At 35.3% G+C, this 27,449-nt stretch overlaps 3 protein-coding genes and 1 long non-coding RNA gene across 12 annotated transcripts; 3 read left to right on the forward strand and 1 right to left on the reverse strand.

The window, feature by feature from the left end:
• The first annotated feature begins 873 nt into the window (after positions 1-873).
• Positions 874-7,045, forward strand: LOC123866396 (lisH domain-containing protein C1711.05-like). Its single transcript, XM_045907935.1, has 8 exons — positions 874-1,034; positions 1,226-1,262; positions 2,976-3,065; positions 3,668-3,775; positions 4,264-4,356; positions 4,826-4,903; positions 5,952-6,056; positions 6,899-7,045. Exons 1-8 carry the CDS (start codon positions 967-969, stop codon positions 6,950-6,952), a joined length of 633 nt encoding a protein of 210 aa, XP_045763891.1. The 5' UTR covers positions 874-966; the 3' UTR covers positions 6,953-7,045.
• Positions 7,046-10,554: 3,509 nt separating this feature from the next.
• Positions 10,555-12,482, forward strand: LOC123866403. Its single transcript, XR_006796183.1, has 2 exons — positions 10,555-11,327; positions 12,111-12,482. It is a non-coding gene; the product is annotated as an uncharacterized LOC123866403 (long non-coding RNA).
• A 1,229-nt stretch (positions 12,483-13,711) lies between these two features.
• LOC123866395 (growth-blocking peptide, long form-like) lies at positions 13,712-15,058 on the forward strand. The gene has a single exon (XM_045907934.1). The coding sequence runs from the start codon at positions 14,342-14,344 to the stop codon at positions 14,999-15,001; it is 660 nt and encodes a 219-aa protein (XP_045763890.1). The 5' UTR covers positions 13,712-14,341; the 3' UTR covers positions 15,002-15,058.
• Positions 15,059-16,152: 1,094 nt separating this feature from the next.
• LOC123866399 lies at positions 16,153-27,269 on the reverse strand. 9 transcript variants are annotated; one of them, XM_045907939.1, is made up of 4 exons: positions 27,118-27,266; positions 20,487-20,523; positions 18,769-19,120; positions 16,153-16,332 (listed from the first exon to the last, which is right to left on the reverse strand). In XM_045907939.1, the coding sequence occupies exons 1-4, from the start codon at positions 27,186-27,188 to the stop codon at positions 16,208-16,210; spliced, it is 585 nt and encodes a 194-aa protein (XP_045763895.1). In that variant the 5' UTR covers positions 27,189-27,266; the 3' UTR covers positions 16,153-16,207. The 9 variants fall into 9 exon arrangements, with proteins under 9 accessions (XP_045763895.1, XP_045763901.1, XP_045763899.1 ...); XM_045907945.1 differs by lacking the exon at positions 27,118-27,266 and adding an exon at positions 21,428-21,576 and having other exon boundaries at positions 19,015-19,120; XM_045907943.1 differs by lacking the exon at positions 27,118-27,266 and adding an exon at positions 21,428-21,576 and having other exon boundaries at positions 18,856-19,120.
• Between the last annotated feature and the right edge of the window lie 180 nt (positions 27,270-27,449).

Consider the following 27,449-nt stretch of genomic DNA (forward strand, 5'->3'; position numbering starts at 1 on the left):
GCGATCCAGTACTATTTAACCTATGCACGAATATTTACAGTTTTCCTAGTACCTACCGGCTACCACTGACATTATATCGCCGCCTATTGCCTACTTATAATATAATTGATAAGTATTATTCGGTGTGACATACTTATTTACAACGCTGCAGCCCAAAAAACAAAAAGCTATGTTGCAGTTCACATTGATTTGGTTTCTTCAGGTAGCAAGGAATAATAACGTATTACACAGCATTAATATTATCTTCCTGGAATCTGGGATCTACTTACTCCTTTTGCCAAATAATCATTATTCTGTTTTCAATAAAAACGTTTCTTTGAGAACATCTTCGGACCCTATTTATTTCGAACGATGCGATGACTCAAGCAGATTCGCAAGATATCTGCCCGTCGTCTATGGATTACTTTGCAAGTCTTTTATAGGAGAGAAAACCAGTATCATCACTACTTAAGGATATTAAAATCCCTTCTATTCGTGTAAGAAGCTTGTTTTCTTAACGGAGGGGCATTTATAGAATAATCCCGATAAAGCTGGGTGAATTGAGTGCGTACGTTTTTTATATTAATGCTTAAGTTTTCTATTTATTTTATTAATTAATGTTAACATGTTTTCAATACTAATTGTTTAAATTTTACAATATTTTATGTTTAATTTATTATATTTTACAATTTGTAAAGTCTTGTTTCTAGAAACTTTTCCAAATATGTTTTTGTTCAAAATTTATTATAATATGTACCCACATAATATTATTGTATTTAATTTTTACCTAATTAACCTAAATATTCCGTTTTTGTTATATAATTTATTACGCCTGCATAAATGTTTTATAATATCATCTTATCGACCCCAATAGGGGTATCAAAACAGAAAAGGTTTATCAGTTCTTATATTATAGTTCAAATATTCGTACGTCAACAGAGGACCGGATAATATTTTGAATTTTAAGCTTTAAAAATAAATACAAAAATGCGCTATTTATTATTAATAATAGCTGTAATTGTAACATCAGCTTTTGTTCAAGGAAAGTCATTGAGGTGAGACTTATTATTTTAATTGTACTTTCAAACAAAATAAATAGATACGTATAATGTGCCCCATGTACCTACCTAATGATTTACTTGTTCAACAAAAAGTAATACCTACTTGCTCATTTGTCTTGCTAATAGCCTCGTCTATTAAAAGGTCATTATTATTGGATTATATTTTTCCTATAAAATTTTTTCAGGAAAGTTTGTCAAGACACCAACGACATAAGCGATGAGGTTAGTAGCTCGTAATGTACATAGGTTATAATATGTTTTTCTGTATACTTAATATTATGTGTGTGCAATAAAGATTATTAAGTAAAATAAAATAACTTAAAATTTAAAAAACCCCCGACACAAAAACTTCTATAAGAAAACTAGAAAAGAGCTGATAACTTTCAAACGGCTGAATCGATTTGATCTTCGTTTATAGCTAAGAACACTCTCGATCAAGCCACCTTTCAAACAAAAAAAATACTAATTTAAAATCGGTCCCTTCGTTTAGGAGCTACGATGCCACAGACAGATACACAGATACACACGTCAAAATTATAACACCCCTCTTTTTGGGTCGGGGGTTATTTTTAACAGAATTAATACACCTTTGAGAACTTTCAGTCATGCAGGTTTCCTTATCATGTTTTTCTTCACCATTAAAGCAATTAATAATAATTGACTGCTTAAAACGTGCCCAGGATCGAAACCCCGTCCCGCTGAATAGGAGGCCGACGTGTTGAAATTTTCATAGAATGTGTATTTCTATTCCCGCTATAACAAAAAATAATGAAAATTTCAAAATGGCTGCCATGAAAATTGAAGTGTTATTTCTTGCACGATGATACGGAACCCTTCATGTGCGAGTCAGACTCTTTCCAAAAATATTTTCGTGGAAATCTATAGAAAAAAAACTAACAATATAATTGCAAGTTTCTAGACTCAACGGTTTAGTAAGTACGTAGGTAGTATGCCAGTCAATAAGTTTTATTTAGTGTATAAGTGTTAATTGCTTGGATGAATTAAATTGATTGACGTAGTGCCTAAGTACTTATATATTATTATGAATTTAGACAGAATTCTCGAAAAATAAAATGGAAATCAACTCATAGTGCAAAAGGTCTAATTGGTGAATCGTAAAGTGCATCCTTGTGAAGTGACTCTAGCAAGAAAAGCCTGCAAGAAACTCACTGGATGTTTTTAGCGTTTATATTTTGTAGAATTTAATTACTTAACTAGGAGTCGCAGTTTTGTGCATTTTTAATTAGATAGCTATAAAAATATTACCTATTTAAAGTTTTTCATTTGGTAATTTTTAAGGTTCCGTACCTAAAAGGAAATAAGGAACCCTTATAGAATCATTTCGTTGTCTGTCTGTCCGTCTGTCGTGTCTGTCAAGAAAACGTATAGGCTACTTCCTGTTGACCTAGAATCATGTTTGAAAAGTAGGTAGGTACTTAACAATAATATTTTTTTTCGCGTGGCCGCGTTTCAAATCTGCACCAATATGCCTTGGGCCAAATATAATAATATATTACTTACCTAAAATTATCATCAAACGTGACATAATTTGGAATAATAACGTTCTAGAGACAGTAACTCGGAACTTCTTATCTCTGACACACTTTATAATTTTAACAGGTCACGCAAACTTTAGATATTTATAAACAACGTGTATTTATTTGTTCCTAAGTGCAAACTAATTTTGTATATTAATGAGATCATAGGTACATTAAAAAGATAATAAGTAGGTAATAGGCATAATATATACAAAAACCTACGAGAATGTGCATTTTTTTCCAGTTGACAAGATTTAATTTATTAGAAGGATAGTATGTGCTCTATTAGAGACATGATGATTTGTTGTGGGATTGATTTGAATTCTGTAAAATCCACAAATGAAAAAAACAATCTAAATAAGTAAAATTAATAATAAACTTTTCCATATTTTTACAGAAATCATTATTATGTAAAATAATTAAGGAAAAAATCAATTGCGATAGCTCATCATCATCGTCATCAGAAGAGGATAACGATGGTACAAGGGTAAGGTTTAGGTACCATTTTAAATATTCTGACATACTCATGGTAAGAATGTAATTCCTTCATTGTCTTTAATCTTTACATTAAATATATTTTGAAAATTTGAAATGGAAGAAGTATTATATTATCGACTTAGCGTAAAACAGTATTTTTTAATTTTTAGGGTGCCGTACCTCAAAAGTAAAAACGGAACCTTTATAGGATCACTTTGTTTTTTGTTCGTCCGTCCGTCTGTCGTGTCTGTCACGAAAACCTATAGGGTACTTCCCGTGAACCTAGAATCATGAAATTTGGCAGGTAGGTAGCTCTTATAGCACAAGTAAAGGAATAAATCCGAAAACCATGTATTTTTGGTTACATAATTAAAAAAAAATGTCTTTAAATTTTCAAAGTAAGATAACTATACCAAGTGGGGTATCATAATATGAAAGGGCTTTACCCGTACATTTTAAAACAGATTTTTATTTATTTTTACGCATAATAGTTTTTGATTTATCGTGCAAAATGTCGAAAAAAATACTCGAGTACGGAACCCTCGGTGCGCGAGTCTGACTCGCACTTGGCCGGATTTATTTGGTATTTAATTTAATAATTTACAATTACAGAAATCCTCATGTAACAAGAACAAGGAACAAAAAAGTGATTCATCATCATCTTCTTCTTCTTCATCATCGTCGTCGTCATCAGAAGAAGATGATAACAAGTGTAATAAGGTAAGTTATATTAAATTAAACATCTTCCTGTAGATATAGTTAGGTATATTAAAGCTGATTAATAAAATGCAAATTAATAGAGATTGTAGCTATCTTAATCCTTCAGATAACATAATAATGGCGGAGCGCAGCGCAGAGCATGCCCGCGAAGTTTTCTAATCGCGTGACACATTAGCGAATTTGTACCAGAGAATGCGCGAGCACGCGCGGGACTGCGCGCGGATGCGCGAGTATCCGCTCGGATGCACAATTGATTTAAGATATTATTTCAATGAGGACAGTGTCGATAATATTTTGACTGTGAAAAAAGCTCTGCGCTGCGCTCCGCCATATGTGCCCCGGCCCTTAGAAGAATATACGACACTTTGAGACCAATTGAGTAGCGAATACCTAAACTAAACTCTCTAGCCATAAAGTCAGAAAATACACGTTCTACTGGCTTCTTAATCGTATGGTGCCTCACACGACTTTTTCAATTTAAATTACAGAAATCTTCTTGTAAAGGAAAAAATAAATGTGACGTGAGTTCTTCATCATCATCATCATCGTCTTCATCAGAGGAAGATAATGATTGCAATAAGGTAAGGTAAAAACGCTTCATTGTTTTAAAAAAAATGAATTATATTATTTTGTTCTCTTAGTTATCAAAATATTAGTCGTAAAAATTGGGACTGGCGATGGCGGCTCAACAGCATGAAGTACAAGTGTAGATTAAAAATTTATAACACCCCCGACAAGTGAAGGTTACAGTAACTAGAAAAGAGCTGATAACTTTCAAACGACTGAACCGATTTTCTTGGATTAACATTCTCGATCAAGCCACCTTTCAACAAAAAAAACTTAATTAAGATCGATACATTAGTTTAGGATAGCTACGATGCCACAGACAGATACACAAATACACAGTTACACAGATACACATGTACACTTATAACACCCCTCTTTTTGGGTCGGGGGGTTAAAAATAAAAGCCTAAAACACCAAAGTTGGTCTCTCATTCAATTTTATTTTATAGTAATCACATATTATGTATGTCTTCACTAATTACAGAAAGCTAATGATAAATCTTCATCTTCTTCATCGTCGTCATCATCATCGTCATCTGAGGAAGATAATGACTGTAATAAGGTAAGGTTCGATAAAATTTAAATTGATTAGAACCTTAAAAAGTCGTCCGTAATGTATTGAAGGTATAATAATATGTATAGTTTTACTTGTATTTTCATAGTTGAGCCATTACAAAATTGCGAACTGAGTCATAAATCATTTTTATCCGACCTCTCGCTCGAACTTCCAGGCCTTATGGAACCTAAGCTCTGGTATTGTATGTAACAGTAAAAAAGGATTTGTCGATAATCGATAAGGTTATAAAGGGCGCGGGAGAGCCCCAGCTATATGCATCCGAAGGCATCCCTTTATCGATAACGACTTCTGAAGCGTTCTCAATCTCACAACCCTATGATCGTAATGTTTTGTGACTCAGTTCGGATGTTAATTGTAATGGCTCAGCTACAGAATCAATATACCTAAGGCGCTATCAGAGGTGGCCTATACAAATGGACTGTATTGAGATATTTACTAGCTGACTGGAAAATTGCAGTAATGAACTCCTATTGCTGTTGACAGAACATTCAGCGTCAAATTCTGTGTGTATAGTGCGCGACAGGTTAAGATGGCAAATGGGATGGGGACACCCCACACACCCGCACAGCCCCCGTGCTAACCAGCTGCGGGTGAGCGCGGGTGACGTGCGGGTGTGCGGGGCGTCCCCCCGCCTCATAGCCTGATTGTCATCTGAACTTTGCGCGTATTCTAGCTATTTTTTTTTAAAGAATATTAGCTATTTTTTTAATCATGACTAACATTCCCCTTTCCCTTCCAACTTAGCGTTAAGCTTGTGCTAGGAGTGGGTACGACAATAGTGCAACAGGTGAATCGCCGACCTTTCGGATTTCAGTCCGCTCCTACAACCGTTGAGCTATTGAGGCTTCTATAATAATATTATGTCCTATGTATAATCTGCATGCGGGTGCAGTCGCTGTTCTGTTGATGCCAACTGCAAAAGCCTCACATCACAACTGTATTTCTTCTACGTAGGCGCTTTAAGACTTAAAAGTTTATTTCTTTTCTATATGATATTTAAATAAAGATGTTTAATCTGTATTATATAATACAGGGCCGTGGGAAAAAAGACAATGATTCGTCTTCCTCCTCGTCGTCATCGTCTGAAGAGGATGGGAATAGTAAATGTCAATATTCGAAAACTAAATCTAACAGCCATGTAAGTATCGCTACCCATATTATAAATGCTAAAATGTGTATTTCTGCGAAAGTGTGTATTTTTGCTGGTTTGTCCTTCAATCACGCCGCAACAGAGCACCAGATTGATATGATTTTTTTCATGTATATAATTAAGGACCTGGAGAGTGATATAGGCTACTTTTTATCCCAGGAAATCATAGAATCCCCAAGGCAAAGTCGCTGGCATCAGCCAGTTGCATGGTAACGGGATATTCATTTTCTCATAGTTGCAGTCGAAACTTCTATACTTTTACTTACTAATATTATAAATGCAAAAGTGTGTTTGTTTGTTTGTCCTTCCTTCACGCCCTAATTAAACAACTACGAGCCTGGAGTTTCTCTACGTGATAATAAAGTACTTCAGAAATAAAAAGATCCGTAGGAGGAACAGAGTAACCGACATTGCTCAGCGGGTCGCCAAGCTGAAGTAGTGGCTCATAGTTTAAAAAACCGATAGACTTTGGGATCCCAAGGTGCTGTGGCGATTTCACACCAGAAAGAAACGTTCGAAAACCCACCACTAGGCGGACAGACGAGATCAAACAAATAGCAGAGAGCCGCTGGATTCAGGCGGCGACGACCATGGCGTCTGGAAGTCAGCAGTGGATGTCCATCGGTTGATAATTATCACGATGATGATGACTACTTTTGACGCTGTGCCCCTTTGTGAGACCTGACCTCATCTTGAACCTTTTGAACTTCTTCTAATTTCACATTCTAGCCTGTCTAGCGTTTTTAGATCTTTCTACCATTGCCCACGTATAATGGGTCTGTTACTGACAAAATATTTACTGTACCCGCACCTAACAATTTTTTTTACAGTCCAAGAAGTCGCGTCACTTGAAGAAAGTTATAATAGTAAGCTCTTCAAAGTGATGCAGTTACCTGGTTCATCATATCTATCCTGGTTAGTCAGAATATTATTGTTTTATTTGTTTAGGTGAAAATGAAATAAATATTTTGTATTGGTGACAATGAAGTTGTTTTGATTCCTAGCACATTGTACCTACAACAGACAAATGGCAAATAGATGGCGGCAACAGGATTAATAAATTATATTTTTTTTTTATACGACGTTTAAAAACTGATTAAAGCCATAAACTAATTATTAGATAGCTGTGAGATTACTACGTGGTGTGCACGCAATACATATTTGAATAGACTCAAACAAATTCTTCTGTAAATGATAGGTATGAACTGTTGTGAGAGTTCTCACAACGACAGATACTCACTACCATCACTATGCAGTACTCTTTATTCCTTACCTATTGCATTTTTGTTTTGAATCTTACAAATTAGTATTCTCCTATCTACTCGTATAATTCCCCTACATATAATAATTCTCCAGTTTGGAATTATTTCTAACACTGCACCAATAATATCAAAAGTGAGAATAGCGCCAATTAATTATACACTGAAATCTTATAGGTAGGCCCCTACCTACAATATTTTTTGGCATACGTTTTTAATATTCAAATAAATAGATATTTTAACTTTCCTATGGATATCGGTTTTTATTTATCTTAAACAATTTCTCTCAATTCGGCATGTAATTTTTGCCAATAAGATAGTCACGCTCGTATCATAATGTGTACTTTCTGCTTTTAAAGGTTAAACAGACATTATTAAAAGTGTGTGCAATATTATTATCACGTTACTAAAGGGTGGTAGGTATTTTAATATTAAAATAGCTTACATGCTCGTTTTCAGGGTTGCCCACTTTAAAATATAACGAGAATTGAAAATAAAATTACTATTCGCCATAGGTTCAGCTTACTTACATGAATTCTAAGTTATATAATATATGTACGAGTATAATTTATTCTGAATTGATGGAAAATGTATAGCACGTATGGTATTATTTCGGAATGTCTTAAAAGATTTTGCTTTGAAAAAAGGTTAGCTACACAGTATGAAACACTGTATAGTAAGTATAAACCTTACTGAGTGTTTCGCTAGTAAGTTATCGAGTACAAGTAGCATTAGTATGAGATTTTACATCTCATTACGATTGTTAGAATTTGAGCGTAGAACTACAATAACAATCAAGTGAATTGGACCTAAGAGTCCTTGATTTATACTTAGTCAAAATTCAGTACCACTGATGCAAGCGCTGGCTGTAATGGACGAGCTTGAGTTCTACTTATGCTTTATAAAAGTTTATAAAGTAGAAAACTTATTTTAACGTTATAAAGTGTTTTGACGCTTGAATTCTATCAAGATTGGCGAGATGTAAAATGTTATAGGTACCGAGCCTATTGAAGAGACAAAATCATCGAAATTGAATTCCGACATTTCGGAATATAGACAGCCCTACTCTGTTTTACCAGAATTTTTCATACGGTCGTAATATTACGGTCAAAGGCTGCTTTGAATTTAACTATAATAATCACACAAAGCGATATGAAATCGATATAGTCGTAAACATGATTTTAATAATGCTGTTATAAAAACTGGTTTTGAAATTTCAAATTGGTCAGTTATTTCGAGAAAATTAGCCGCCTTCCTCCCGAACGAATGAAATCGCTGAAGCGGGCCTGGATTGCGGGCTTGGCTAACGAGAATTTTACAATGATGAACAGAGAGCACTCAGTATTCATAATAAAAAGAGGTGTGTCGGTTATTATGAATCTATGTTTGTTGGAGTAATTGGACAAACGTCCAAATACTTGTGTATTATCAATTATATTCTTTGTTCAGGAGACAGCATCAAGATATTTTAGTATATTACCTAAGGACCGAGAGCCGCAGCAGAAATGGCTGACATCGATAATAATCGAGTCACATTTTTGTTCCGTTTGCCTCGAGTCTTGAAGTTTTAGACTTTTAGTGCTAAAAAATTCTTCCTAGTTAATTGATTACCAGCTGTGCGATTACGTTAAAATAATAGATTTCTAATATTATGTCGCATTGCAAAAGATGTATCCCAAATTATCCTGAACTTTTTTTCCGTAATTGCCGAGCTGGTGTATTCATAATATCTCTTATTTTGATGTGATTGTGGGTTGGGTTGTTTTTAACCCCCGACCCAAAAAGAGGGGTGTTATAAGTTTAACGTGTGTATCTGTGTGTCTGTGTATCTGTGTGTCTGTGTATCTGTGTATCTGTGTGTCTGTGTATCTGTGTATCTGTGTATCTGTGTATCTGTCTGTGGCATCGTAGCGCCTAAACGAATGAACCGATTTTAATTAACTTTTTTTTGTTTGAAAGGTGGCTTGATCGAGAGTGTTCTTAGCTATAATCCAAAAAAATTGGTGCAGCCGTTTAAGAGTTATCAGCTCTTTTCTAGTTTTCTTGTAGAAAAGAAGGTTACATAACCGTTAGGTTCATAATATTAATACGTCCATGATTATGTCAATTGACAAAATATGTCAAGCTGTCAAGATGGACGTTGCCTTGATACATAATTATTTATTTGAAAATGATGTTTTGGAAAACTCAGATACTTTGTCGGGGGTGTTATAAATTTTTAATTTACACTTGTTAGAAAATGTATCCAATAATTTTGTAAAGTGACTGATATGAAATAATATTTTGATTAGGATTTCCTGGAATTGTTAGCGTAATAGAGCAAAAAACCATACATATTTGTGTTAACTGATAACACAGCGTTCCAACAAGTTGACTGGAAGTTGTCAATGATAAGAGTGTAGTTGATACACATTGAGTCTATTATTATAAAATGGCGCGTCCGTTCAAGCAAATAGTTGTGTTCCAAATTGTTATACTTCAATTGTTGGTACACGTGAACGGGGCTTCATATTCTATTCAAGATTTCGTAAGTTTATTTGCAAATCCTGTGAAAGACTTCATAAAGTTATTTACACAAGCAAAAGATTCGAAAAGTATTGAAACTTATAATAAATATAATTACGGGAGCGATTCCAAAGGTCAAACCGGTGGTAAAATGATAGAAGTGCCCCCAAATAGTAATAAAAAATGTCAGAATGGGGAATCAATGGACGTAAACGGATCATGTAGAATGCCGTGGTCGTGAAGACTTCCAAATCATAGACTAGTTATGTGTTATCGGAGAGACGCAGTGAATTCAATACCTTACGTTGAAATGGACGTAAAAATAGTGCTTGTAGGCACAATACTTGCAATTTGCACATTCAGTTTGGGGGAAACCGGAATTGTTTTCAACTTCCACGATAAACTCCGCATGGCTACTTCAACTACAACTGCAAAAAGTGTTCACTCTAGTCAAGTGATACGAGTGCCAGATCTTGAGTGTCTTGATGGCTATAGAAGGGATTCATTAGGAAATTGTCGACAGAGATTATTTTAGAGGTCAGTATACTTAATCGTAGATGATATCATACTGCTTGCAAATGTCATTGTGTTGTTTACCATTTATTCGCGTCTTGTTATGCTAATAAAACATGACGTGCGAGCACCGTTGGGACAACACACACATCACACACACACCTGTCTAAGCTGTGCCTGTGCGGCAGTGCAATAGGTACTTACCTATTCATTGATTTAAAAAGTATTTGTTGTGGTGATTTTACATTCAAAGCTTATTCTTTTAGAGTCATCGTCAGTCACTTATTGCGCCGCAAATGAAATTATAAACTAAATATTATATTCTATACGCCTGAGACTCCTTGCAATCGCGGCCATAAACCAAGGTCATACTCTAAGGTTGGGCCGTAGGTACGCATTATTTATCGATTGTTTTCGACACAGTTGTTGATTGAGATTTTTGAGGAGCCGGTCTCTATGAAGCCTTACTTAAACACAAAAATAATTCTTTGCTTTTTCAATACAATTAGGTACTAGTAATTAGAGTTATCTATAGGCGCATCACTAACATCTCCCGGAAGGCTGGTAAGAGCACAATATCTGAATCAACGTCTTTCCCTCGTTTTATGGCCGCGACTGCCACGAGTCTTATCATAGTGGTGTCATGAATATGTTTATTTGAAAGAAAGAAAGAAAGAAAATTAATTTATTCATCTTGTGCTTAAGTAAATTATTCGTGTTGTTTATAAGTACTTAATACTTAATAATAACTTCTTGCACCCACATGGCACAAGATGAAAAGGCCCCGGCTCAGCAGGTTTTAAAATATAACCTGAGCGCTGGTATTCTGCCGGGACCAAGAGGAGTGACGCGCAGGAGTTCAATAGTTAACAGTTAAAATAAAATAAATAGTTAATGTACATAGTGATAACAGTGTGTAAATAGAAATCTTGAAAACTTGGAGAGAGGAAGCTGTTCATAATAATATGAACTTAGCAACGTAGTGAGTAGTCTGTATTGATGTATAGATATACATATTCTGTTAGATCAATGATGACTTCGTCTGTGTTAGGGTTTGCTGGCGCGCGTGTTGTGTCTTTTTGGAGTGTTTTTTTTTTGTTAAAAGTGGCCGGTTTTTGTGTTTCACTGGTATTTTTTGGTGCTGGAACCATGCTGGAACTGACTGGGAAGCGCTCTAAAGGGGCGCCGCGCGTGTGTCGGCGAGCGCCGGCACAGACGAAGTCCATACTTATATAGTTTCCCAAACTTGTAAATAACTACAAACTTGACATTGGCTAATCTTTGTAAAGCCAGACGAGAGAAAAAAAAAGACCAATGATTCTGTTCACGTGCTTTCAGTACCCACTCAAATATTGGTGATTGTTGAAAGCGTCAACTACGAGTTGACTGACGACTGCTATCACATCTAGTTGAAAGCTGCCTCTGAAAAACTGAAAAATGAAAAAAAAAAAAATGCTATAAATCAATAAATTTTCATGATTTATCAATTTTATATTTTACGTCACTAACAGGAGAAAAATAGCAATCATTGATAATACGGCTGCGGTTAAAAACAATTATTTATTCATGGTATTTACTTGATCAATTCGTTACTTTATATCGTGTTTTTATAAAAAGCGCGTCACCGAGGCATACTCCACATTTAACTTCTTAAAGTTATTGCTAACTTCCAAACTTAGCTCAATTGCAACATAACCGTTTAGGGTGTAAAATGAAAAACCATTATTTTATTTACTTTTGTTTAATTTTACTACTGTTATTCCAGGTTACAAACGGAAACTTTGCTACAATTTTTTTTTGGTACAATTTTTGATACTGCTCCTAAAGAAAATGATGGCATTGCTAGAAATTTTGCCCCAAAAGAGGACACAAATTACAAAGGACTATCAGAGACAAATTACAGGGGATATCCTGCAATAAATGACGTAAATCTATACGACGAATATGAGCCAGAATGAATTGCTGCAACTCTGAAAGTGAATCCAAAAACTTTACGAGCTATTTATTATACCAACGTTCGAAGAGGCAAGGCGCGAACTCTTTACTGGTTCTTGCTTGCCTGGACAATATCGAACTGAAGATGGTAGATGTGTAGAAAAGTTTTGAACATTACTTTGTAAATCTAAATGTTTTTTTTCTGATTGCTTAAAAAAATGTATATGTATATTATACTGCGAATATAATCTATACTAATAATATATTAGTAATAATTTTGAATATTGCTTCAATTTGCTGTAATTGTGCCTTCAATAATTTAGATTTCAATAAAATAGTTTCGTAGTTCTAAGTCAAGGAAAAAGATAAAACTTCAAAGGGCGCTGCATACATGACGTGGTTTTTTCTCGTGCCGATTTCTTAATCGTTGCATATAAAAATATAGCGATAAAATATATGAGATTCCGTCCACCCGTTTTTCGAGGTATCCAATAGTTCAAGAATTCTTTATTCTTTATTTATTTGCATTCATGTTTTACATCATAATAGAAAAAAATAATTATAATATTACAACATGAAGCCCCGTCAGGGCGCTGCAAAGTGATTACATATAAATAAAATGTCACGTATATACGTGACATACGAATTCCTCCTGTACCGCCCGGCACGAGGAAAACATGTTTCGTATGCTGTGATCTTAACCTACCTCTAGATCTATCTCTAGATCTATCTCTTGATCTATCTCTAGATCTGTGTGACCTATTCGTTGTTGTATGGATTGTCTAACCTTGATCCTGCACATGCGCCATCCATCACGGGCATGCCGCCTTGTTATTACTTCAGCATGTTTATAATTTACATGCCGTGCTGCAGAAGGGGTTCAAAAATTTGAGTATGGAGCATGGCCTATGGGCAGTCACAATTCAGACTTTTTCCAAAATCACTGTCACATCTTGAAACCTGTATGAATCGATAGAGGTTACTTAGATGAAGATGAGCACTATGTACTTACTTTGAAACAAAAAATCAAGATGGCGGCGCAGCATTATGTAGGAATCCACTGAATAGGTAGCCACAACATGATGTATTATCCATATCCATACTTAATATTATAAATGCGAAAGTGTGTCTGTCTATCTATCTGTCGGTCTGTTTGTCTGTCTGTCTGTCTGCTACGCTTTCACGGCTCAGCCGCTGAACCGATTTTAATGAAATTTTGTACAGACTTAGGATACATTCCGGGGAAGTATATAGGCTACTTTTTATCCCGGAAAAACAAAGAGTTCCAGCGGGATTCCTAAATACTCCCTGTAGTAGCTTGCGTCCCTGTAGTTGACATAAGCAACTTTTCATCTCGGAAAATCAAACAGTTCCCACGGGATCTTTAAAAACCTAAATCCACGCGGAAGAAGTCGCGGGTATTCCCTAGTTACTTATATTTTTTGAACATCTCTAGACCTCTCTTCACAATAGACAATGTGTGAAGTGTGAACGCTGTGAACAGGTAGCTCGCGTGTGGCTTGTCATGTGCCGCTCTCCCTTTGGTATATAACAAGTATTGTGTTAATAGGTACTTTATTAAATTAATAAAATCAGTCGTGGTACAGGTAAGTACCTACAGTTCGCGACAGGGCGACATGCCGATTTCCTAGTGAGGTGACATCACATAGTACGGGGTATTATTCGATATCGATGAATTTTTTTGGTACGTAACAAAATGAGAGTAAATTCAATACAATCAAAATACTACAAACAAGTTATACTAACGTAGGTAGCTACAAACACTTGATTTGATCTGTAAGTGATTTTAAATGTTAATGTGGACCACGTGAACTACACTTTTTTCGATATGCCGGTGTAAAACATAGTATAGGGCTGCATCCAGTGTATTTAAGTTTAACTATAACAATTATTTTTTCCGTTCAATGCCACAATATTCTAGTACTATTCGGGCTAGTTCGCGTGTTTGAGAATGGGTTACCTATTATTTTATTATTCTATTTTTATACGTGACGAACAGGCAACAGGAGTCATAATTTTGAATGATAATAATTTGCGTCGATGTTGTACACGGCCTCGGTTGAGAACAACTTATTCCTGGAATTAACTTGCTCGATTCGTGATTTTATTTTATCACGATTTATAAATCTCCAAGGCATAGGTCACGTTTATCTTCTTATAATTACTGCCAGTACGAACTTAGCTCATTTGTATCATAGCCGTTTTGTGTACAAGTGTAAAATGAAAAACCTCTATTTTATTTACTTTTGTTCACTACTGTTATTCCAAGTTACAAACGGGGGGTTAGCTAAAGGTTTTTTGGGTACAATTCATGATACTGCTCATAAAGTTAAAGATGGCATTACTAATGCTTTTGCCCCAAAAGAGGATACAAATAACAAGGGACCATATCCTCATATAAATGACGTAAATATGAATGCAAAAGAATATGAGCCAGTCTTTATATTTGCTACATCTACTGCGACTCCAAAAGTGAAGCCAAACATTCCTCAAGCTAAACCAACTCAAGAAAACCACTACTCAGAGGAAATTCCGTTTGTGTTTGTGACATCTTCGACAACTGAAGTTACTCTACAAGTAACCAATAGTACAAAGAGTAATTCAACAACTGATAATAAAGACGGAAGGGAAAACTTTGCTGGTGGTTGCTTGCCTGGAAAAAGACGAACTACAGATGGTAGATGCGTAGATAAGTTTTAAACATTACTTTGCAGTCTATACCTATAATAATTTTAAATATACTTATATATTTTTTGATTGTTTGTTCTTTTTTAAAACACACCTATACCTACTACGAGCATAATTATCCTACTAATATTATAAATGTGAAAGTGTGGATGTTTGGATGTTTGTTAATCACGCAAAAACGGCTGAACGGATTTGGATAAAATTTGGAATGGAGATAGATTATACCCTGGATACCCACTTTTTGTCCCGGAAAATCAATGAGTTCCCACGGAATTCAAAAAAACCTAAATCCACGCAGATGAAGTCGCGGGTATTATCTAATATGTAATAAATTGTGACTTCAATTAAGATTTCAATAAAATAGTTTCGTAGTTCTAAGCCGATGAAAAAGTGAAGACTTTAGTTCTATCTATTCGCTGTTTCATGACTTGTCTTCTAACAATATAATTATAGTTAGACAATTTATGCAACATCGAATAGATAGAATGTTCACAGAGGCCAGGACTGATGGCTTCATGCCATCATCCGTAAAGAGATGGTTTCCCCCTACAGCGCTTTAAATAAGGGATAGGATAGGCTGCCCAATAACAAGGCATTGGATAGCTGTGGCCACCGGGCGACTAGAGTTGCCGCAGAGTGGCCACGGTAGGCTACTTAATTTACTTTGTACAACATTACTAACATAAGGAATTACTGTTACTAACACACTATTTCACTCACGCACGGCGCGCCGCACTTCAGGCCGCGCGGCCGCGCCCCGATGTACGAGTGAATGCCGAGGTGTATGTACGAATACAGGTAAATGAAGGGTAAAGATTCAAATATATTTAGCTGTTAGATGTAGGTATATTAAATAACTTGTAGGTATATAAAATAATGATTCCATTCCATTCTATGTATGCATATTACATATACTGCTGGACATAGGCCTTTTCAAGAGCGCGCCACCAAACACGGTCCTCCGCATTTCTCATCCACCCGCACCCCGTCACCTTGTTTAAGTCATCGGTCCAGCGGGCTGCAGGTCGTCCCACACTGCGCTTACCAGTACGCGGTAAAATAATATTTATAGAGAGTCAAAGTAACTATAGTTGTTTAAAACTCCCTGGTAGCTGACATTAATGTCTTTCTTTAGGTATACTTATTATAGACAAAAAGACTGCTTGAGTATGGATTGATATAATAAGTAATATTAAATATTTACAGACACGTATACGATTATATTAGAACCAGGTAGAAAATACTAAGAGAAGACAGCAACAGAGAAAACGCTTGATTTGTTTTGGCGGCGCCATTCTTACTAAGATACACTTTCACGTCCTCGCATGTACTCCCGTGGCAATCTAGAAAATACAACATAAAAAACATTAACATTCAGATTAACAAAAAAGAGGATTTTACGAGCATAACTCATTTAAGTATTCGTACCTCAAAAGGAATAAAATCATAACCATTCCTTTCGGCTTTACCGTAGTCGGGTAAAAAGGCACCCCCACAGGATCACTTCGTTGTCTGTTTGTTCGTTTGCCGGTCTGTCAAGGACCGCAAAGGGAATCAAAATCCCCGGTGATCCAGAATTATGAAATTTGACTGGTAGCAATGTCTTAAATATCAGAAGTAAAGGTTAGGATAAACCTAAGAAGGAATTTTCCGATTTTATCCGAGCGAAGCCTGGTCGGGTCAGCTAGTCCATACTAATATTATAAATGCAAAAGTGTGTCTGTCTGTCTGTCTATCTGTATGTCTGTCTGTCTATCTATCTGTCCTAGTAATCGAAATAGGTAACTTTTATTCCGGAAAATCAAGAGTTCCCACGGGATCTATAAAAATCTAAATCCTTGTGGACGAAGTCGCGGGCATCCTCTGGTTTCTTATAACAATATTACGTATACCTACATAATTCTTACCTCATATAACTCAAATCAGCACTAATAAATCATTTTTTAAATCCTAATAATATTGTTGTTCAAGATTTTTTTTCCCCACTTCTATTCATTGCTTCAATAGCTTAATTACGTACTTAGGTATTTAAAAAAAAAACTTCCATCGGCTCTTTTTTGTTCGCCCGTCAGCAATTTCTTACAGGATGATAATACTATGTAGAAATATCCAGCCAGTTTCATACTGATGAGTTTTTGAGTTTTTTTAGATACATGTGATAGTTATTATTGTAAAGCAAAGAGGTTATAAAGTTAAATGCGCATTTTTTTCAAAAGTTTAAAAATAGAACAAGATTGCACGAAGTCGAATTGGCGCTAATGAAAATAGTTTATACTTACGGACTTTTTCATATTAGTTTAGTACAATTTTTAAATCGTTTAGTAAAAAAGATGTATTAGATATTTAGAATTACATTTTACCTAGCAAAAAATTTCGAATTCATTTGTTTTCTCTTAAATGGGAGAAAAGTAAATGTAAATAAATAATAATAAATCATTTTAGTATTAATTTTGAATGCCTGATTAGGTAAGGTGAAACATTTCTACTGGAAAACATATAGGTATAAGTACTCATTGCTAAAAATTTATTGAATTGAAATAAACAGAAAACTATTAAATATTATTAGTTTCAAATATTCAGTTTTTCCGCTTCTTGAATTAAGTTGTTTACAGTCTGCTGTAATTGTGTAGCTAAGTTCAACAATGATTTCAATTGGGCTTCAACTTGGGATGACTGCTGACGCCCTGGAATTTTTATGTAGCAATGTACTCGTAGAAAGCGGTGATAGTCTAGTGGTTAACAGGGCTCTCTCCGTCACTCGTTTCATACAATCGTAGTTCCAATTTCATTTGAATATTAAGCAACCAATGTCCATGAAATTTTGCAGACATATTCTAGAAACTAATATCTGTGTCTGTGGTGTTTTAGATTTTTCTAAAAATATGTAGTTTTAAAATGACAGGTGCTCAAAGATTTGTATGAAAATTTTAAGACCGCGTAACTTTGAAACCAAATATTTTAACAGAAATCTGGAAAACCACAGACATAGATATTAGTTTCTAGAATATGTCTGCAAAATTTCATGGACTTTGGTTGCTTAATATTCAAATGAAATTGGAACTACGATTGTATGAAACGAGTGACGGATAGAGCCCTATTAAGACATCGGCCTTCTTTTCGGAAGGGCTGGGGTTTGATCCCGGGTATACCTCTAGCTATTCGGAGAGGGCGTTTTAAGTAATTGAAAATCACTCGCTTTAACGGTGAAGGAAAACATCGCGAGGAAACTTGCGTGCTTGAGAGTTCCCCATAATATTCTCAGAGGTGTATGAGATCTGCCAATCCACACTGGGCCAGTGTGGCAGACTATCGCCTAAACTGTTCTCATTCTGAGAGGAGAACCTTCTCAGTAGTGGGTTGGCAATGGGGTGATCATGGTGATGCCCACGGCTTCGTCCACGTGGGAACTCTTTGACTTCCTGGGATAAATAGTACCCTACGTCCGTCTCCAGAATGCAAGCTATCTCTGTACCAAATAGACAATGCCCGAAATTTGGTCCAAGTGAATGTAGAGGTGTTTAAAAATCTCGTGTGAACTCTTATTTTACGGGATAAAAAATAGCTTTTGGAGTCCCCGGGACGCAATATGCGTAGCAATCCCTGTACCAAACGTCAAAATCACTTAATTTAATGGACCCATGAAAGGGTCCGCAAAAAGCTAGCAGACAGACTGGCAGGTACACTATTATTAGTATGGATATTAATATTAGGTATTTAGGTATTTTATAAATTTTTGGGCAATACTTTTAATTTATCTTGTTTAATAAACTCATTATTACTTGGTTTTATGGGTCTGCCGTCAACAGTAATATGGTTTTGGTTGTTTTTACCATAGCCAACATGAAAAACGTCCAATCCATTATTACCATTGTGTACAAAACTTGTTCCTCCGCTATTTTCACCATTAGGGTCACTGGTCTCTGGAGCACTTGCTCCAAAATCAATTATGTTGTGATTATGATTGCCGTTTCCTATATTAGTGGTATAAGTCCGTTGCCGGGTAGGATCGGCATTGAATCTATTACCCAGTGGATTAGGCTGAGAATTTCCAGGCTCCATGACGATAACATTCTTTCTATAGTTTCCATTTCCAATGTCTAGGACTTCATCTTGAGGTTCGTCGTTTAGTGGCTAGAAAGGAATTGTATATAATATTAAGTGAAATAATTGAACTTAAGGATACAGTTCTAGTGATTTCGATTTTATTTACAGACCTACTCAAGTTTATAGTACTTCAAAGGGAAGTTCTATAAACCCGGTAGGTAGGGTCAGCGATGAACCTAACTTTGTCGCTGCTTGTACATAATCATACATACAAACATAAAGAAAGAATTTATCGTTATTTAGTGGTCTTATGTACCATCTGAGACATAGTCACTAACTATGGACCTCATAAGAAAGCTCAGAGTCACTCAGCAGGATGGAGAGAGCTATGCTTGGAGTTACTCTACGTGATCAAATCAGCAATGAGAGAATCAGAAAATTGATGGGTATAGCTCAAGTGTTTTGACGTGACAACGTCTTATAATTCGATAGAGCCGGCTGCATGCACGAAAAAACATGACTCATGCGGCGTTACCTCGCTCTGAGGCGTTCCATGTAAGGCTTGAAGTGCAAGTGAGAGCGCGGAACGAGCGACAAAGAAGCACAATCGGCCTTTGTTGTCACGTTCAACTATCGTCAGTAAACCAACTTTACAGACAACCAATTTTTTTTTTTAAATCAATATATCTCTTATAGATAATTACATAGGTTCTTAACATCCTTAAGTCTTTGTTTTGTTCCGAAGCTGAAGTAGGACTGGGAAGGAAACATAGCTCAAAAACTGATAGATGTTAGGCTTGCAAGGTGCTGGAGTAGCAACCTCGCACTGAAAAGAGCAGCTTTGCTTGGCAGACTCCCACTAAGTAGGAACATATCATACGCGTTGCTAGCAGGGAGCTTCTGAATTCAGACAACGCTAGACTTTGGCATGTGGAAGTCCATACAAGAGACCTATGAGGTGCGGACGTCAATCGGTTGATGATGATGATGATTGTGAGGCTGATGTTGACTGTATTTAAATAACTAATAATAAAAGCACTGATTTTTGCGTAGCCATTAGCTACCAACAAATGTTCTTTTAACCCCCGACCCAAGAAGAGGGGTGTTATAAGTTTGACGTGTGTATCTGTGTACCTATCTGTGTATCTGTCTGCATCGTAGCTCCTAAAAGATTTTAATTTAGTTTTTTTGTTTGAAAGGTTGCTTGATCGAGAGTGTTCTTAGCTATAATCGAAAAAAATCGGTTCAGCCGTTTGAAAGTTGTCAGCTCTTTTCTAGTTTTCGATACTAAGAGGTTTTTGTGTCGGGGGTTTTTTAAATTTTGAATTATTTAATTTGGTGTGATATCTAAATTATTTTGTTTTTGAGGCAGGTAACAATTTAAGCAAATAAATAATTTTATTCACGTATTCAAAATAAGGAACCTTAGATAATATGATATAATATTACACACCGATTCATAGTTGCTCTTTCGATAGTCGCGTGGGTACCTGAAAAAACATAACAAGCGCTTTAAAACATCACAATATTATAACAAATAATTTTTTTAACATGTACTTAGTGGTAAACAGATAGCCTCATGTATTCAATACATCATGCGCGATGACAAAACCGTTGATTCATTTCGGGAAAAATAATTATTGTTTACATAAATTCTTATCTTGGGTTTGTACTAAAGTCCACACTTTACATTTAACTTTAATTATTATTTGTTCATTAAAAATCAAACCTCATACTATTATTAGTAACAACATATCTATGTTAGTAACATGTTTTGATAGTAAAAGTTGGTAAAATTTTAGTGCAATTTCAATAATATGGGTTTCAGGGGTTTCATAATCATTCAGAAAATTTCACGAGAAGGGTTGTATTTTATATGTATTGTAATATATCACATTTATCCATAGAGTTGATAAATTAAACCACCCGAGCGAAGTCAGGGTGGGTCAACTAGTTTTTCATAGTTTCTTAATAAATTACCTATGTTCTATGTAAAATTGTTCTACCGAAATAAATATTTTTGTATTTTGTAAGTCAATTTTTAGGCTGCATTCTTTGACATGTATTACTTTTTATCAACCCTAGACCCTAAAAGAGGGGTGTTATAAGTTTGACATGTGTATCTGTGTATCTGTATGTAGCATCATAGCTCCTAAAGGAACAGACCAATTTTAATTTAGTATTTTTTGTTTGAAAGGTGGCTTGATCGAGAGTGTTCTTAGCTACAAACGAAGAAAATCTGTTCAGCCGTTTGAAAGTTATCAGCTTTTTTCTAGTGTTCTTATAGATGTTTTTGTGTCGGTGGTTTTTAAAATTTTAAGTTGTTAATTTTGAGTACGGAACACTAAAAATATTAACTACAAATAACATTCAGAGTAATGAGGGTTAACATACCTTTCAGAATATGCTCCAGATAATGACAGAATAGTTATAAGAACCAGAACCAGTATGGGCGAATAATGCATTATTAAAGTTTTACTAAAATTTACTAAAGATACAGTCTTCTTCACGCTTGATCACTAACAGACTCATTTCAGTAAATTGTACTTTATTTATAAGTGCTCAATTTGTGGTTCGAGGGAGGTCAAAATGATAATGTATAAATGCCGACCCAATAGGTAGTTGTGATAACCCAACTCATTACTCTTGTTTATTTACAAGTATTTATAGAAAAGAAAAACACTACACTTATTAAAAGAGTTGCTCCACCCATGTAAGACCTCCTTAACCGACTTCCAAAAAGGAGGAGGTTCTCAATTCGTCGGAATCTTTTTTTTTATGAATGTTCCCCGATTACTCAAATGCCCCTGGACCGATTTGGAAATATATTTTTTTTGTTTGAAAGGGTATACTGTGCATGTGGTCCCATATATATTCGGTGAAGATCTGATGAATATCTTCGGAGATGAAGAACAGAACTCCTCAATGGATAAGAGCGAATTGCTCGCGATCAGTGTAATACTTAGTAAACAGAAGGGTTTTCAAAAGAAAAATAAAACCGACTTCAAAAACCACAAACACTAAAAAGTAGAAAATATTTTTTTTTACACGTACATTACACGTGTAGCTAAACAAAAATTATTTTCTACTTTGTTACGCTGGATGACTTCCTTCATCAGCGAAACGTGCCGAGTTCTACTTTCACTACCAGCTCTGGACAGTCGTCCTTATGTAATTACTTTTTAGTGTTTGTGGTTTTTGAAGTCGGTTTTACTTTTCTTTTTTTGTTGTAAGTTCGATTAATCGATCGAGTTAATTCATACCGATAATTTCGTCGACTTTTATCACAGATTTCATGACTGACTTTTTGAAGGATGTGTGCGTTTCAATATTGCAAGATGTTAAATTTTTTAAAAATAAAAAATCGGTCATCTATTGTCGGACATGGACGGAGCGCCTTAGTGAGCGGAGTTGTGATATCCCAGACATAAAGTAATATTATCTACTTGCTTGTGCCCGCGACTTCGTCCACGTTGATTAACAAATTTCAAACCCCTATTTTACCCGTTTAGGGGTTGAATTTTCAAAAATCCCTTCTTAGCAGATGTATGAAATGAAATGGAATGAAATTCAAAATTTTATTTGTCTTATTTATGTAGGTACATGTGTTTCGTGGAGTGCTGGCCCCTAAACTAGGACAGCCCGTAATATAGGGGCCAAGTATACGTCATAATAGCTATCTGCATGCCAAATTTCAGTCCAAGCCTTCCAGTCGTTTGAGCTGTGCGTTGATAGATCAGTCAGTCACACAGCTTTTCCCCGTGGCTTTTCATTTTTAACCCCCGACCCAAAAAGAGGGGTGTTATAAATTTGACGTGTGTATCTGTGTATCTGTCTGTGGCATCGTGGCTCCTAAACTAATGAACCGAATTTTAATTTAGTTTTTTTGTCTGAAAGGTGGCTTGATCGAGAGTGTTCTTAGCTATAATCCAAGAAAATCGGTTCAGCAGTTTGAAAGTTATCAGCTCTTTTCTAGTTACCGTAAGCTTCACTTGTCGGGGGTGTTATAAATTTTTAATTTACATGTGTATTTATTTGATGCCGCGGCTGGTTACTGAGATCCAAGCTATCTAGCTCTGTCCAGTAGGTATTTTGGTTTAGAAGATCTAAGAACATGGAGCGTGAAAAGGTAAACAGATTACTATAACAAAAAGTATGGCGCAATCACCATCCCTTGATTCAGAACGCACGCGTGGCTTCGCGTGGAATAGGATATAGCTGTTTTATATTATAAATCTATGTATAGCCTTTTTTATTGCTGGATGAAGTAGCTTTCTAATGCTGAAAGAATTATATTAAAAGTGGTTCAGTAGTTGAGTTTATCGATTAGATTACAAACAAACAAATCTTTCCTTTCTATAAAATTTTCAAAAGAAAAATAAAACCGACTTAAAAACCACAAACACTAAAAAGTACAAAATAATTTTTGTTTAGCTAAACGTGTAATGCACCTGTAGGTATGAAGTCGAGCGAGCCTATTAAAACAAAATTAGAAATCCAAGAGTGAAGCTCGCCCGACTTCATACCTAGGTATATTACACGGGTATCTAAACAAAAATTATTTTGTACTTTTTAGTGTTTGTGGTTTTTGAAGTCGGTTTTATTTTTCTTTTGAAATTTTTTTATTTCACACTTTTTAGTGGCACCACTGTACTATAATATGCTATGCCCAGTTAAAACCGACTGTTACTGTTTACTAAGCTATTACACTGATCGCGAGCAATTTGCTCTTATCCATTGAGGAGTTCTGTTCTCCATCTCCGAAGATATTCATCAGATCTTCACCAAATTTATATGGGACCACCTGCACAGTATACCCTTTCAAACAAAAAAAAAATTTCCAAATCTGTCCAGGGGTCTTTGAGTAATCGGGGAACATACATAAAAAAAAAGATTCCGACGAATAATTGAGAACCTCCTCCTTTTTTGGAAGTTGGTTAAAAAGATACTTAATAGTATACCTAGATTTTAGGTCGCATCACTGACCGCTCTTAAAATAACATCCTGCATAGTGATTGCTCGTATATTATTATATACTAGGTGATGGCCGCGGCTTCGCCCGCGTTGATTTAGGTTTTTAAAAATCCCGTGGGAACTTTTGATTGTCCAGGACAAAAAATAGCCTACAATAGAAGATATTTCTGTACCAAATATCGTAAAAACATTTAAGCAGATGATTCTTTAAAAATCCCGTAGCATCACCACGATTTAGGAATGCAATTCCATATAACATCAGGGTTGAGGATTTGGATCCTCGAATTCAACGACAAAGTCTTTTCTTGGTTAGTACCTCCAATATCAATTTATAACAGACAGTTTCTAAATCCCATAAGTTTTGGTGGTCAGAGGACTCTTGCAGTATCAGGATCGAAGAGTTGGAATCCAAATTATGTATGGAATAATTTAGCAAAGTTTCTCTATCGATTTAAAAAAATATGCAAACCGGTTCAGGCCGTTCCGAAAATTAGCCCGTCAGACAGACAGACAGGCAGACAAAAATTAAAAAAACGGGTGATTCGGTTATGGTACAGTTCAAATAACCATATGAGCTGAATGTGAGGTAGTTATTTTGAAATTACAGACAGATATGCTTCAATTTTATTTAATAGAGAAAAAAGAAGAAGAGAAGATAGAATAAGAGTTTAGATTTATTGCTGTGCTGTATTCGTCTGTATTTCTTGAATTAATTGACTTGCAATTTGCTGTAATTGTTCATTTAAACTCTGCAATTTCTTCAGCTGGTCATCAACGCTGGAAGACGGTGACTGTTGGCTCCCTGAAATTTTTGCAAAGCAATTTGGAATTATTGTTCAACAATAGTATGCAATGAAAATAAATTCATATTTTAGGTTTCAATAATACTGATTTTGAAATACTGAATTGTGTGAAAACTTGAGGGTGAATACAAATACTGAAAACTTCATGTTTTAACTCAAATCGCTTTAGTTATGCAGCTATTTACTTCGTACCGTTTTCGCCCCTTAGTATTTTTTTTGCAGAGATTGACTAAGAGTGCAAAAAAAATACTAAGGGGCTACTAATGAAAACTTCAAGTTACTGAATTAAAGTCACTTGAAATTTTCATTACAAGATTAGATTAATTATTATTATTTCCTACTTTTATCAGCTTACTTTCTTTTACTCCACAGATTACTGCCAGATATTATATTAATTTTTCGCAACCATTTTTTTTTAAATAACTTATTGTTAAGATACAGGCAAACTTTGCACACTTGTAAGTACATGAAATTAATTTTAAGTCTATTGTTGTATTTGTAGTAATATTTATTAATTGATCACCTTCAAGACCGATTTTTCGCAAATATTGAACACCGTTCGCTTTAATACCTACTAACTTATTCCATTAGCAGTCACCAACTTATACCTAATAATATGTTCTCCGCATGAGTTATTATATTCCCTATTCAATAGATAATTATTTTTATGAACATATATTATTACTATAGTTATACAAGTGTAACTAGAATAGAATACTAGCAAAAACGAACATAGGTGATAATACTGTTAATTTCTGAGAAGACACCACAAAAAAAGTTTTTGCTAGCGATCTTGTTACATTTTGTATAGTAGATAATTATTATTAGTACTTATTTTAATATTTTTTTGGAAATACTTGTAATCTACCTTGCGTAATAAAGCCGTTGTTGTCTGGTTGTGTGGGCCTGCCGTCGGAAGTATTAGGTTCTCTTGTCTCTGGAGCATCGGTTTTACTGCCACTATCAAAGCCAAAGTCAATTATATTGTGATTATGATTGCCGTTTGCAATATTTGTGGTGTATGTCCTTAGCCTGGTAGCTGGGTTATTGTGCGTATCACGCTGAAAAACACCAGGTTCCAGCAAAATAACATTCTTTCTATAGTTTCCATTTGCAATGTCTAAGACTTCGTCTTGACGTTCGTCGTTTAGAGGCTAGAAAGAAATCGTACATATTATTAAGTAAAATAATTGCAATTAAATATAGAGTACTAGTGAGTGAGAGAACCAGAAACAAAACAACGAGTTTTGAAGCTAACATAGCGATGGGCAGGAAACAGCTCAAAGAACAGCTGATAGATGTTAGGGGTGCAAGGTGCTGAAATAGCAAAAGCGCAGCGTTCGCGGACTCCCACTAGGTAGACAGATGACACCAAACGAGTAGCAAAGAGCTTCTGAATCTAGGCAGTGCAAGACCGTGGCATGTGGAAGTCCCTACAAGTGACCTATGTCCAGGTGCGGACGTCTTTTTTGATCGACGATGATGATTATGAGGATGACGATGACTGTATTTAAACGACAACTATTGAAAACACTGATTTGTAACTACCCCGATTGCCATCTCGACCTCTCAGAAAGTGTACTTTTGTAAGCTAAAACGATTAATGTCTTTTTTAATTTGGTGTGCACATTTATTTGTGGCATATTTTCTTATTTGTGGCGGTCGAAGAATTTAACCGAAATATAAATACGAAAGTGAGTATAATTATAATTATGAATAAAAATTTAAAATAAGGAATCCTTGATGCGTGAGTTTTATTTACATTTGGCTGGTTTTAGATAAATGAATATTGCATACCGTTTCATAGTTGCTCTTCTGATAGTCGCGGGGATACCTGTAAAATCATATCAAGCTCTTTAAAACATCTACAAACCTTTCACATTAGTGGTAAACTATAAAGTCGCCCTATGCAATAAATCATGCGCGATAGCAAAAAGCGTCGACTATTTCGGGGAAACTACTTAATTGTTTATATTTTTTATCATGGGTAAAAGCTAGTCTAAATATATAAAAAGAAGAAGTGACCGATTAACTAACTGACTGACCTATCAACGCACAGCTCAAACTTGAACTGATCGGGCTGAAAGGCATGAAGCTAAGAAAGGATTTTAGGAAGTTCAACCCATAAGTGAGTAAAATGCGGGTTTGAAATTTATGTAATACCACATGGATTACATAAACGGACGGGGTCGCGGTCATAAGCAAGTCATCATAAGCAAGATGGACAGATGTAGGTACACTAGGGTTATTCTTGTGTTCCGTTTTTACTTTTGAGTACATAGTAAATACAAGTTCATAATATTATACCTTTCAGAATACGCTCCAGATAATGACAGAATAGTTATAAGAACCAAAACCAGTATGGGCGAATAATACATTATTGAGTTTTACTACAATTCAATAAGCTATAGTCTACTTGAACGCTGAGCACTGACTTATTGCTCATCTCAGCTGATTGTACTTTTTATAATTCACTTAGTTGGGATTTGAGGGAGGTCAAAATGATAATGTAAAAGGGCAAACAAACATAATGGGTATAACCCTAGTTGGGTTATACCCATTATGTTACCCAAACAAACATAATGGGTATAACCCTAGTTGGGCTATACCCATTATGTTTGTTTAGATTTTTTGTATAC

The sequence above is a fragment of the Maniola jurtina genome, chromosome 6 (genome assembly GCF_905333055.1).
Source record: "Maniola jurtina chromosome 6, ilManJurt1.1, whole genome shotgun sequence".
NCBI lineage: Eukaryota > Metazoa > Arthropoda > Insecta > Lepidoptera > Nymphalidae > Maniola > Maniola jurtina.